The following is a 12,274-nucleotide window of genomic DNA, read 5'->3' on the forward strand; positions in this document are numbered from 1 at the left end:
GCCATTGCCCTCAGCCTGGGTGGCCAATAAGACTCTGCCTTTAAAAAAAAAAAAAAAAAGCACGATCTAAAAATGGAGCCATCATCATTTAATAGTTGTTAGTTGTAATACCTGATTGTTTTTGTTTTCTAATTGTAGAATACCTATTTTAGCTTATGCTCTACTAAGCCTTATTTATTTCAAAATCAATGTCCAATTTCTTCCCCCACCCCGTTTTTTTAAAAGGTTGTTAAGAATTTGTTGTTCGTAGCCAAAGTCTTGTATTTACTGGAACCTTATTGTGAGGATAAGCAAAGTAAGATAAAAGAAGACCTGGAAGAACAAGAAGCTTTAGGAGATGGCATGGCCTATGCAGATGAGAAGGCAGAGTCTGACGGAGAAGAGAAGGAAGAGGTGAAGGAAGAGCTTGGCAGGCCGGCCACGCTGCTGTGGTTGATCCAGAAGCTGTCCCGGATTGCAAAACTGGAAGCTGCTTATTCACCGAGAAACCCCTTAAAGGTGCGATGAATGCACAGAATGACTGAGAGTAGTCATTTCTCTTTAAAAAGTATTTTAACGGTATTAGTGATCCTCCTAAGTCCCTAGAAACTTTACCTTTGAACCCTAAACTGCAGCAATAACATCTGTCCCAAAATAGACTGAGCCCTGTTTTCTAAATTAATGCTGTGTCTATGATTTAGTGCTAAAGATAAATATTTCAAATGAAAAAATATCATCTGTATTTTCAGAGAACATGCATCTTTAAGTTCCTTGGCGCTGTAGCAATGGATCTTGGGATAGACAAGGTAAAGCCGTATCTCCCAATGATCATAGCTCCTTTGTTTCGAGAACTGAACAGCACCTACTCAGAGCAAGGTAACCCTGCCTCGTCTGTTCTCCTGCCTTTTGCAGGATTTCTAACTTCTCTCCTGAATGTTTCCTTCTTCCTTTCTGTCCTCCCTCCCTGCCAGAGATTTATTTTTATTTTTATATATTTTTAAATTATATATTATATACTTATATATGTTTATATTTTTATATATACACACACACATAAATTAAAAAAAGAGAGAGAGATGAATAGTGGTCTCACTGTGTTATGCCAGGCTGGTCTTGGTCTCAAACTCCTGGCCTCAAGCAGTCTTCCAACCTCAGCCTCCCAAAGTGTTGAGACTACAGAAGTGAGCTACTGTACCCAGCCAGAGTTTATTTTTAAAAAGAAAACTTATGAGATATCAAGATAATGAACAAATAGACATATTTGTATTATATTTGATTGCCCTCTTCTCTATGCTTTCTGCTGTCCCAGAAAGAATGTTTCTCACATAAAAGATGATGCTTTATCCTTAACATAGATTAGTCAAAGAAAACTATGGTTCAGGGTGGTTTTAAACCTCACAGCACAATGAATAATAATGAACAATAAAATGTCATTATATTCTCATCTTAAAAATTGTGGGCTGGGCGTAGTGGCTCACACCTGTAATCCCGCACTTTGGGAAGCCAAGGTGGGAGGATCAGTTGAGCCCAGAAGTTCAAGACCAGCCTGGGCAACATGGCAAAACCCCATCTCTACAAAAGATACAAAAATTAGCTGGGTATGGTGGTGTGCACCTGTAATTGCAGCTACTCAGGAGGCTGAGGTGGGAGGATCTCTTGAGGCTGTGAGGTCAAGGCTTCAGTGAGCCGTGATTGCACCACTGCACTCCTGCCTGGGCACAGAGTGAGACACTGTCTCAAAAAAAAAAAAAAAATTATAAGGCAAAAATGTAAGTATTATCATTTTTATATGAAATAGTTTTAAAATATCATTTTAACATTTCTTCTTTTTCCTTGCCTGATACATTTCCCTCACTTATTCTAATTGTTGGTAATAACAGGTAAAGAGGGAATTGGGGGCTGGAAGGAGAGGAGGTAAAGTGAAAGTTCAGAGTTTAAAAATAAAACAAACGAAGTAAATGTCAAAGCAAGAGCTTTTGTAGTCCTACAACCTTGAGAGAAAGTGTCCTCACTCCTCGAAAGGAAAAAGCAATGGTAAAGGTTGAGGCTGCTGACAAAATCAGGTTCAGGTGTGCTTTGGTTCAAGTCAGCCAACATTTAATGAGCATCTAATATCTGCCAGGCACTAGGGATTCAACAGCAGGAAAATTTTCAAGAAGCTTGTGATCTAGAACATATGTCCTGAACTCCCGTTAAATTGAAATTGGGGGTGAGTGGCAGAGAAGGGTGGGAGATATGGCTTTTTTGTCAACTTCACAAAGGAGGCTTTCACACCCCCTGCACCCCCCAAAAAAGGGTTACTGTGGGCAGAGCTAAGCCTCTGTGACCCATCATGGATTAGAGAGGGAATCTCTTACTTTTCCCCCCATCTGCAAGAGCTCAGCAGGTAAACAGAGGGAATTCAAAACGTTTCTGTCAAGGTCCCAAGTTACTTTAACGTCTTCAGGGCCAGGTTTCCACTGGGAAGTGGGCCTCATGTTCTCTGATTTCTTGTTGCATCCTGGGTGAGGTGGTGGCTGGAGTTCTGTGTCTAGCATTGCTGGTTTTCCCCATCCCAGGAAATAGAAGCTAGTTTTATATCAGTGTTTAATGTTGAAGTAATGGTGATAATGCTGCAAGAGTTTAAATTATTTTTGTTTTATTTGGTTTCTTGCCAGATCAATAGCTGGATATAAATGTTGTACATATTGTTGATTTTGATTTTGTTGATTTTGTTGATGTTCAAATGTGTCCTTTCCTACCTGTCTTTACTCTGATCATTACTCTTTGTATGTGATTAGATCCTTTGCTGAAGAATCTATCCCAGGAAATCATAGAATTACTCAAAAAGCTGGTTGGACTTGAGAGCTTCTCATTAGCCTTTGCCTCTGTACAGAAACAGGCTAATGAGAAAAGGGCACTCCGGAAAAAGAGGAAGGCCCTGGAGGTAAGTTTGCTCTTTGAAAATGTGGCATGTTCACTGGACTTGATAACTACTAAGTGTGCATGTTTGTGTCACACACTCAGGGAGGATCAAGGGTTTGAGTGGTTGGGGAATTTATAGCTGGGGCTTCAGACTTTCATTAGTGAGCATGTGTTTTTTACATTTATTTCTGTATTTGATTCTTATTGGTTTAATATTTACTTTAAAAGTAATATAAAATTTCTATTCTCTTTTCCAGTTTGTAACTAATCCTGATATTGCTGCCAAGAAAAAAATGAAGAAACACAAAAATAAAAGTGAAGCAAAGAAGAGAAAGATAGAGTTCCTGCGTCCAGGCTATAAGGCCAAGAGACAAAAAAGCCACAGCCTGAAAGATTTAGCAATGGTGGAGTAATGTCTCCTTGTGCTGATACAAGCATGAACTTTCTGGAATATTCTTCTAGTCTGAAATTACAGCAGGCTGCGGGGGGATTCTTTCTTTTTCTTTTTTTCAAGATAAGGTCTCACTCTGTCACCCAGGGTGGAGTGCAGTGACGAGATCACAGCTCACCGCAGCCTCCACCTGGGTTCAAGTGATCCTGTCACCTCAACCTCCCAAGTAGCTGTGCCCCCTAGGCACACACCACCATGCCCGGCAAATTTTTTGTATTTTTTGTAGAAACAGGATTTCGCCATGTTGGCCAGGCTGGTCTTGAACACCTGGGCTCAACTGATCCACCTGCCTCGGCCTCCCAAGGTGCTGGGATTACAGGTGTGAACCACCGTGCCCAACCAGGTTTTAATTTAAGTTAAACTTTGGAAAGGTTGTATAATATATAGTTTAATGTAATCATGCTCATATTTTTTAAATAAATAAAACACTTTATACTACTACTGGGTCTTCACTGTCTAAAAAGCATGTGACACTAGTCAGAGTTTAAAATATAATTTGTAAATAAAAGGATACATTTTTAAATAGCAAGAAAAAATGTAGAAGTTAGCAATCAGACAAGATTTGCAAATACTGCTATATAGTACATTCTAAAATTTTAGGAAAAGGCAGTAAGAAAGATCTGCACAAATAGAAAACTATAACCATGTTCATGGCGAGGAAGATTCAGGACCATAAAATGCTTTGTCCCAAGTTGATCCCTTTGGTTACGTGTGTATCTAAGCAAAATCCCGAGTTCTTCACGTTAACCCAACAAGCTGATTCTAAAATTTATATGGAAGATAGTAAGCCGAGAATAACCATGACACTCTTACAAAAGTAGAGCAGGATGAGGGGCTTGCCCTTTTGGATATCAAAAGTAAGACACAAAACTATCTATAGAGAGAATGTGTAGTAAATCCTACTTCATTAAGAACTTCTACTTAGGAAAAGACACAAACTGGGACATGGCACACAACACATACTGGTAAACAATTAGTAGTACCAGGACATACAATGAATACTGATGAATCCACACAGACAATCTAGTGGAAAAAGTGGCAAAAGAGAGAAATGAACATTGCACAAAAGGAGAAACATAAATGGTCCTTAAACATTGTTAGCTGATATGGCTGTGCCATTTTTTTTTTTTTTTTTTTAGGTATTATGGACTGCTTGGCAAGTAGTCATTACATTGAGACCCCCCAGGTGCTACCTGGCTACATGAAGTTCTTAGATTACATAACTTCTCACACCAGAAGTTAAAGAATACCTGGACTAGTTGGAGTCCTACTGTACTAGCTACAGCTAGTTGTTAAATTGTTTGAGTCACTCCTGTATTCAGCCTCATCAGTAATTAGGAAAATGCCAATTATCACCAGAAGGAGATTCCATTCTGAAACCATCAGAATGATAAAGCTGACAATACTAAGTGCTGACAAGCATGGTGGAGCCATAGGAAGTCTTTGACATTATCTTGTAAACCCGAAGACGGTTGTACTCCCTGATGCTGAGTTCCACTCCTAGAGAAACCATGAACCATGAATCTGAAGAATGTTCATGAACCATTGCTAAAAGAACTAGAAGCAATCCAAATGTCCTTCCACAAGAGAATAAATAAAATGGTATATTCATATACTGAAATACAGTAGCAAAAATCAGCTAATTACATATATAGCAATAAAGATGATATTCTAGAAACAATGTTGAGTGGGGGGAAAAGAAAAATAGTTGAATACCACTGTAATAAAATTGTGTGTACATATATGATAAATCTGTAGAAAAAAACGATTTCAAAGTTGCAGGATAGAGGGTACTTGTGCAAAGGAACAGAATCAAGGGAGAAGCACATGGTGGGGTTGGGGGACTTAAACTGTCCTCATAATGTTCAATGTCTTACATTTGGTGCCAGATTTCCAAGTTTATAATGCTTTATTACATTACTTTCTGTACATAAAATATTTCCTGATAAAAACATTTTCTAATATTCGGCCAAAACCACATTTGTACTGTTATTAGTACAAAGAAAACAAGTGGTTTCTTTGAAACTTTACTTTTAAGGTTTACTATTTACAACTAAATGGTAATAAGCCACACTTATTTAGAGGTAGCTAAAGTTGTTCTGTTGTTCAACCGTATAGCATCTTTTGCCTCACTCTATACTTGGTGTGGAAGAAATATTCTTTAGTGCCCCACATACTTGGGGATATATGGAGTGGGAAATCTCCTAAAGAAACCATGAACCATGGATCTGAAGAATGTTCATGAACCATTGCTAAAAGAACTAGAAGCAATCCAAATGTCCTTCCACAAGAGAATAAAATGGTATATTCATATACTGAAATACAGTAGCAGAAATCAGCTAATTACATATATATCAATAAAGATGATATTCTAGAAGACTCACTTTAATTCATCCTAAGTGACCTAAAGTAAATGCATGTATTGCTTTCGTAAAATTTTTTAAAATAAAACAAAATACCAAGGCAAAGATCAGAAAGAACAAATATATCTGGGATATTGAAGATGTCTTTGTTTTTAATCAATAAATATTTATTGAGTGCCTACTGTGTGCCAGGTGCACCACACTAGATGCAAGGGATACTAACAGTAAATAAGATACGGTCCCTGCCCTCAGAGCTTACATTTCAACAGTTTAAAATGCATCTCAGGTATTTCAGATAACAGAAGTAATTCAACCACTCTTTTTTTTTTTTTTTGTAGCAAGATACAACACAACCATAGGCCAGAGTTATAAAATAGTATGTCAGAAAGAAACATTTGGTATCATTTTTCCAGGTCCCATTTTACAGAAAAGAAACTGCAGGAGTGGCCATTTGCACCTATGTTCTAATTTCAAGTTTGGTGCTTTTCCCATTGCCAGGCCTCTCATAAAACAATATTCAGATTTGCCATGTAAATATCAATATCCAAACACTGGTAGCATACCTGTGCAGTTGTCTCCTGCTAGACAAGGACCATATAATTTACAGCTTGTTTAAGTGCCCACTCTCTTTATCCCACCCTATTCTTTGTGATAAACCAGAGGGATCAAGCTTAACCAAGTGCTGACCTTTGGGGCAAGTTCATGCCCTGGGATTCAAGATGGCCAGCGGCTACATGCCAGGTCTGCCTGCCAGGACCTTACTTCCCATTTTCTGTAGTTTTCCTGAACTGCCAGGAGGCAGCTGTACAAGCTTTACAAGCCTCAGGCTGTAAGTGAACTTATTTTCTGCATTTTCCAGCCATGTGCCACTGACCAGAAATAAACTCAACTATAAATTGCAAAGGGGCTACTTGTCAAGATGACAAATACCTATCCTACTATTTCAACTATGAACATAATTCTGAAATGTCATATGCCAGGCACCACACCAGATACTAGGGACATAAATATGAAAAAGTCTCTGCCCCTCAGGAGTAATACTGGTTGTACTGGAACACTTGTAGCTGAAGAAAAATCTCCAAAAAAGATTTCAGAGACTAAAGTAGGAATGGGTGCTGGAGAATGAGCAAGAAGGGTGAGAGTCCCGCAGGTGAAGGAAGAAAACTGCAGAGAATGAATATAAGCCTGGAGAATGAACATAAATGTGAGGGGAAGAGGTCAGAGGCCAACACTGGAAGCACAGTGAAGGCCAAGAAAGAAACTACTAATGTTCCCGAGACCTGCGGGGAACCATGGCATTAAGCTCTCAATACCAGCACCTAATTTCTTAAACGCTGGTTTTCCAACTTAAGTGAAAGAAACTCACCCGTTTTTAGCAATTATGAAGCACTATATTCTGTCACATTAGTTGATTCTGAGGTGGACTGGGTAATTTGAAAAGCTCCTTTGAACATGAATTGTTTTTACACTTACAATCTAGCAATAAGCCTAATTTTTAAACCAGAATGCTTAATTTCCCCCTGTATAATCAGTAAGATTTTGATTTTTAACAAGTTTACATGTTTGAATGTAACAAGTTTACATTCAAAAAAGACCAAATATTGGACATGGTAGATAAAAGGAATGAAAACCAGTAAAGACACCTTTTATAACCTGAAAATAGATTTTTAAACCTTCCTTTCCTTTAATGTGAAATTTTCTCTTTAATGTGTTATGAATTCCATCAAATATAACCATTTAGGATTATTTATAGTATGTCACTGATCACTTCTACTAGTATAGACAAATAAGTTTATAGACATTATTTTGAATGTAACTGCTTTAATTAGCATAATTTTATTAAAGAATTAGACTGTGTTGTCAATACTGACATTTTTGGGAATATATAGTATAGTTCATAAGTCAGGCTTCTGAACCAAAAATTTTACTTTGAGTCTTATTCCCACCTTACTAGCTAGGTGACCTTGGGCAAGCCAACTTGGGTCCATGTCCATACAGTGAAGACATCATAACCTGTCCTACCTACTTCACAAGCTTCCTGTACAGATCAGCTAGGTCAACATAAGATTTTTCTTTTGACAACTGTAAAGTACTATAAAATGACAATTACAGATAAGTCAATGAAGTTAACCATCAAAATAATATTCATGCCTATAACCAAAAGCTTTTAAACAAAATAGCTTAATAAAAAGTGGTCAGATAAGCAAATAAAGATTATATTATACACACTATGTTCCTCACCTACTCTACTGAGTCTAATCTTTGGAAAGATAATTCATTTTAAGGGGAAAAAAAATCTGTTAAGATATTTTTTAGTATTTATACAAACAAGCTGCAACTACTATTCAAAAATAGGTTTTTTCATCCAATAGGAGTACATTCTTTAATAGAACTGTATTTGAATAAGAATTCCATACAAATAGAATATATACCTTAACACAAGAAAGCAAGAAAAGAATATTTTACATTACATAGAACATTCAGGTGATTCGATCGAATTATCCCTCCAACCAAATATTTCTTTTCCCTATTTACCACAAACATTGCAGTCAGTCAGTATATGCCAACAATCATATAGTTTTAACATCTAGTAGTGTGAAGTACACTTGACTGTTTCCAAAGGGAGAGAGGTGATGTAGTCTTCGTTTCAGGGGAGAAGAATGGACTGAATTACTGTCTGCTTTTTAATGTTTCAACTAACCTGTAAAGAGAAAATGAACTGTTTTATAAAATTAACTTTCAGGCATAAAGCATGATCATCTATAATAAACTTTGTATTAGAGGTGGATTCCAAAATACTTAAAATAAAGACAGCTAATATAGATGAGGTTATGCATTAGATTTCCATAAAGTTCCTTTAAGCTTTGAATTTGTCTATGATTTGAATGAAAAATTCAAAAAAGACCAAATATCTATTTTCCAGGCTACTACTACTTCTGGGCTACATATGGATGACTCAGAGATTAAACTAGTCTCAGTCTTCAAGGAGGTGATTATCTAATGAGTAGATGAACAAATCAAACAATTACAAGACAGCATAACAAGTACTATGTCACTAATCTGTGACAAGGGCATCTAACTTTAGGTGAGTGGTTAGGCAGTAGGAATACAGATACATTAGGAAAAGCTCTTCAAAAGACAGCCTGAAGCTAATTCCTGAAGGATAAGGAATTGGAGGGTGAGGTGAGGCAAGGAAAAGGCTAAAAATTGGCAAAGAATTGTAACTGTCATCAGGTAGGTGTGGTTGAGAAGAAGACGGATGCACCTGAAGACCAGTGGGAGAAGAGGCTAGAGGAACTTATGAAATAAGCTGCTAAATAAATCAAAGTTTTCATCCTCAACACTGGAGAAAAATTACACGTGGACGTGCATAGCTACAAGCACACACAAATGCAGAGATGGCTTCTGGAAACATGATACTTGCCATTCCATTGCCTCATCAAGGCCAGTGCCTTTGGTTGCTGATGTTTTGAATATTTGCCATTTTCGGTCCTTCAAGGCAGGTAACCCAAGTGAATTTGCCATCTCTGAGGAAGACATGGCCTGTTCCATGTCCTGTTTATTTGCAAACACCACTAAAATGGCTTTTCTCAGCTCTTCTTCCTAAATGAAATTGAAAATATTTAATTTCCTTTAATCAATGTGCTCTCTCGAGTTTAGAAAATGTCCAAAAATACATTTTAAAAGTGTATTTTATAATTATTAATATATTATATTCATTATACATTATGAAATTATAGAGAAGTATAAAGAAAAGAAGCTTCACCCATAATCCTACCTCCCAAATATGATCACTGTTAACATTTTGGGTGTTTTCTACTAGTACTTTGTTTTGCAGATACTTAAGAGCTTATTTAGTAAATACATTTATACATTTAAGATCAGATTTATATATAGTTCTATACCCTACCTAAAAAGTAAAAATTAAAATCATGTTTCTCCAAACTATAACAATTTTTTCAAAATAAAAAAAATGGCTAAATATGCTGTACACTATGGACGCATGCACTATAAACTGTGTTAACTATTTTCTAGTATTAGACTCTTATTAGATTCTTTCCACTGGACTATTAGATAAACCCAAGTGACAGGGTCTTTATACAAAAATCTTTGTTTGAATCTGCTTTCTTAACACAATATTCTAAAAATGGAGTTAAAGTATGAACAGCTTTTTTCAGGCTTTGATAAACTGAATACATGCATGAACAGCTTTCCAGAAAGGTTACCCTACCAACAGAGTATAAAAGTCTCCATCTTCAATGCAGCCTTTGCAGAGTTGGGAATTATTTACTTTTCCAAACACAGCATCTCATTATATATTATTAGGGTATTCGAAATGCAAATGGGTTGAGGCAGGAGAATCGCTTGAGTCCAGGAGTTTGAGACCAGCCTGAGCAACACACAGGTCTCTACAAAAATTTTTTTAAAAAACCAACAAAAAAGGAAGCAGAATCAGGAGCTCAAGGTTATAATAAGCTTTGGTTGTGCCACTGCATGCCAGCCTAGAGGACAAAGGGAGACGCCCTCTTTTATTTTTTTTCTTTTTGAGAAGGAGTCTCCCTCTGTCGCCCAGGCTGGAGTTGCAATGGTACAATCTTGGCTCACTGCAGCCTCCCACATCCCGGGTTCAAGCAATTCTCCTGCCTCAGCCTCCTGAGTAGCTGGGACTTCAGGCGCCCGCCACCACGCCCGGCTAATTTTTCTATTTTTAGTAGAGATGAGGTTTCACCATGTTGGTCAGGCTGGTCTCGAACTCCTGACCTCGTGATCCGCCTGCCTCAGCCTCCCAAAGTGCTGGGATTACAGGCATAACCTGCTGACCCTGTCTCTTTAAAAACAAATGCAAATGTTATTAGCAATGTTTTCCCCCTATGAACTGCCTTTTGCTCATTTTGCAAAAGATCTTGCTATGATTAAGATCACTAATCCTTAGTCATTGGTTTCTGGTTAGGCCTGGTTTCTTATCTTAATCTTGTTTATATTTGCCTTATCTGAGCTTTTGGGGGGGGGTTACGTTAATATAATTAAATCTCATCTTTTGAATTCCTTATATGTTCTTATAATTTTCATTTTTTACATTTAATTATTTACCCATTTAGAATACATTTTTGTGTATAAGAAAGTTGAAAGGCCAGGCACAGTGGCTCTCACACACCTCACACTTTGGGAGGCTGAGGTGGGTGGATCACCAGGTCAGGAGTTCGAGACCTGCCTGACCAACATGATGAAACCCCGTCTCTACTAAAATTACAAAAATTAGCCGGGTGTGGTGGTGCATGCTTGCAATCCCAGCTACTCAGGAGGCTGAGGCAGGAGAATTGCTTGAACCCGGGATGCGGAGGCTCAGTGAGCCAAGATTGCGCCACTGCACTCCAGCGTGGGCAAAAACAGTGAAACTCTGTCTCAAAAAAGAAAAAAAAAGTTGAAACCTAAACTGCTTTTGTGTCTATAACTATGTATTTTTAATTTTGTTTGTTTTGAGACGGAGTCTCACTCTGTCACCCAGGCTGGAGTGCAGTGGCACGACCTGAGCTCACTGCAACCTCCACCTCCTAGGTTCAAGCAATTCTCCTGCCTCAGCCTCCCATGTAGCTGGGATTACAGGTGTGCGCCACTACACACGGCTAATTTTTGTATTTTTAGTAGATGTGGGTGGCCAGGCTGGTCTCAAACTCCTGACCTCAAGTGATCTGCCTGCCTCCGCCTCCCAAAGTGCTCGGATTACAGGCATGAGCCACAGCGCCTGGCCTGTGTCCATGTTTTAACATTAACAGTCCTGACTCGTACTCGGCCCGTACTTAACATAACATGATATTTACTGATGAATTAAAAGTCACTTCCTAAAGAAAGAATCCAACTTTTACTTCTTTCTCTGTAAGACTTTATAAGTCAAATCCTAACACTGCAAGTAACCTAACAACAATCCTGAACAACTCAAGAATTGTAAACTGAGGTCAACAATCCATTCGTTTTAAGCAATACTTTGTATGATAAAAATATATCATGTGAATTATATCTAAATAAAGCTGTTCTTTAAAAAACCCATTATACCCAAGGCAATTAAATCTTATCCTTACATTTAAATTTGGTCTGAGAAGCTCTTATAATAAATATAATGCTATGATATATTAAAAAAAAAATTCACCAAATGTTTAAAACTATTAAGTCTGCAATTTATAACTTGGAAGTCATTAAGAAGTCAGTAGTTCAAGAAATCAAAAGTCCTGGGCTGAGCATGGTGGCTCACTCTTGTAATCCCAGTACTTTGGGAGGCCAAGGCGGGCAGATCAGGAGGCAGGCAAACTGCTGAGGTCAGGAGTTCGAAACCAGCCTGGCCAACATAGTGAAACCCCATCTGTGCTACAAATACAAAAATTAGCCAGGTGTGGTGGCAGAAGCCTGTAGTCCCAGCTACTCAAAGGCTGAAACAGGAGAATCGCTTGAACCTAGGAGGCGGAAATTGCAGTGAGTGGCGATCACGCCACTGTACTCCAGCCTGGGTGACAGAGCAAGACTCTGTCTCAAAAAAAGAGCAAGACTCTGTCTAAAAAAAAAAAAAAAAAATCAAAAGTCCATA

The 12,274-nt window shown here is 37.9% G+C and overlaps 2 protein-coding genes across 3 annotated transcripts in view; one reads left to right on the top strand and one right to left on the bottom strand.

Moving 5' to 3' along the window:
- Nucleotides 1-3,774, top strand: part of UTP20 (UTP20, small subunit (SSU) processome component, homolog (yeast)) — a 109,965-nt gene extending 106,191 nt beyond the window's left edge. Inside the window, exons 56-59 of the mRNA XM_011936931.1 lie at nt 226-498; nt 729-855; nt 2,760-2,905; nt 3,141-3,774. Coding sequence (XP_011792321.1) covers nt 226-498; nt 729-855; nt 2,760-2,905; nt 3,141-3,296 — 702 coding nt within the window. The 3' untranslated portion in view covers nt 3,297-3,774. The remainder of the gene's footprint in view (nt 1-225; nt 499-728; nt 856-2,759; nt 2,906-3,140) is intronic.
- Nucleotides 3,775-7,357: 3,583 nt separating this feature from the next.
- The window catches only part of ARL1 (ADP-ribosylation factor-like 1), a 12,946-nt gene continuing 8,029 nt past the window's right edge, over nt 7,358-12,274 (bottom strand). The window contains exons 4-5 of one of the 2 annotated variants that reach the window (XM_011934797.1): nt 9,122-9,300; nt 7,358-8,398 (exon numbers count right to left, since the gene is read on the bottom strand). In XM_011934797.1, coding sequence (XP_011790187.1) covers nt 8,368-8,398; nt 9,122-9,300 — 210 coding nt within the window. In that variant the 3' untranslated portion in view covers nt 7,358-8,367. The remainder of the gene's footprint in view (nt 8,399-9,121; nt 9,301-12,274) is intronic. The other variant, XM_011934790.1, reaches the window with a different exon arrangement.

Source organism: Colobus angolensis, unplaced genomic scaffold (genome assembly GCF_000951035.1).
Source record: "Colobus angolensis palliatus isolate OR3802 unplaced genomic scaffold, Cang.pa_1.0 Scaffold10, whole genome shotgun sequence".
Taxonomy (NCBI): domain Eukaryota; kingdom Metazoa; phylum Chordata; class Mammalia; order Primates; family Cercopithecidae; genus Colobus; species Colobus angolensis.